The sequence below is a fragment of the Phaethon lepturus genome, unplaced genomic scaffold (assembly GCF_000687285.1).
Source record: "Phaethon lepturus isolate BGI_N335 unplaced genomic scaffold, ASM68728v1 scaffold27370, whole genome shotgun sequence".
NCBI classification, from domain to species: domain Eukaryota; kingdom Metazoa; phylum Chordata; class Aves; order Phaethontiformes; family Phaethontidae; genus Phaethon; species Phaethon lepturus.
In genome coordinates, this window is record NW_010511603.1 from 1 (window position 1) to 1,495 (window position 1,495).

General features: G+C 61.9%; 1 protein-coding gene across 1 annotated transcript; it reads left to right on the top strand.

Moving 5' to 3' along the window:
- Nucleotides 1–558: 558 nt before the first annotated feature.
- On the top strand, nucleotides 559–1,489 carry LOC104618848 (zinc finger protein CKR1-like; the record flags this gene model as incomplete). The annotated part of the gene is made up of 2 exons (XM_010284554.1): nucleotides 559–692; nucleotides 1,160–1,489. Coding segments are annotated over 2 exons (464 nt in total), but the record flags the coding sequence as incomplete, so codon positions are not given.
- Between the last annotated feature and the right edge of the window lie 6 nt (nucleotides 1,490–1,495).

Below are 1,495 nucleotides of genomic sequence, written 5' to 3' on the forward strand. Positions count from 1 at the left end.
CCAGGCTCGACCGACGGCGAGTCCTGAGCCGGGGACTCCAGGTAACGGGGAGAAACCCGGGGCAGGGATGTGCCCCCCCGCCGCAGCGGGTCCTTGCCCAGGGCTGGAGCGGGCAGGATTCGGCCCCGGGGATGTTGCCAGGAGCAGCGGCTCCTTTGGGAAGAGGAAGGTGGCGGAGAGGGAGCCGCGGGGCTCCCCGGGGACGGGGCACGCAGCCCAGCTCCCGCGACACGTCCCCCGGGGTCCCGTCGCCCCGGGAGGGCTGAATCCCGGTGAGATGAGGGCTGGGGGATGTGGGATGCTGGAGGGAGGAGGGCAGGGGCGGCTGTGGGCTGCCCAAAAGATGGGGGGAAGCAGGGACCCTCCTGCCCCCCGTCCCCACGCTGCTCCGCGGAGGCTCAGGCTCAGTCCTGGGTGGAGGCTCCGTCCGTGCGCTGCGACCCCGGGAGAAAAATCCCAACGTTTCTCGAGGCACCCCCAGAAAAAGCATCCAAAACCCCAGCAAGAAGCACTAGGCGGGGGATTTCCTTCATTTCAAGGGGTTTCTCTTCCCCACAGGGGATTTGGAGGAGCCCTGAGCAAGGAACGGATTCTCCCGGCTGCCATGGAGCCGTGGGTGATGCTGGACCCACGGCAGAAGGCCCTGTACCGGGATGTGATGCAGGAGAGCTACGAAACGCTGATGTCCCTTGGTAGGCAAACACAAAAAATCCTCTTTCCTTCTTGAACATCCCCCCACCCCCCTTTTTTCCTTGCTCCTTTTTTTTCCTGTCTCTGGCAGGGAAGCAAAGGGACTGCGCGCGGGATGGGAAGCGGGAACGAGGGATCTAGGCAGGTTTTGAGGGGGATTTCCCCAAACCCCATCTCTCTCCTTGATTTTTTTTTTTTCCCTGCAGGAAAATGTTGTTGATCTCTCCGCATTTTTTTTGCCATTTTTTTTTTTTTCAATTGGAAACACAGGCAATGTGGCGTGCTTAGCATTTCCACGTTCCCAGTTCAAACTGGGATCAGGTCTCCCATTACATCTCTCTTCCTCCTCTCTGGGAGACCAGGTTAAAATTTTAGGGGAATGCTGTTCCTGCTCCAGCCATTTAAATGCCACCCCCTGCTGCGGTCAGGGCCCCGCTCTCCCCTTTTCCTCCTTCTCCCATTTCCCCAGCAGCACAGGGGCTGGTGAATGAAAAAGCAGCCGAGGAAAGAGCGGCAGAGGAGAGCCGCGAGGAGCTCCAAGCGCGCCCGTCCCGCAGCCCGGAGAGGGAGAAGACCCTCGGCTCCAACAGGCGGAAAACGAAGCGCCCGGATAAAGCTGTGCCGCACGGCACCGCCAAGATGCCTAAAGCTGTGGTGGTCCCCAAACTGGACTGCGCCAAGCCCCTACGCGGGGCGGCGGGCAAGGGACCAGCACGGGAACGGCCGTTCGGCTGCGCCGACTGCGGCAAGAGCTTCCCGTGGGCTTCGCACTTGGAGCGGCACCGGCGGGTGCACACCGGCGAGC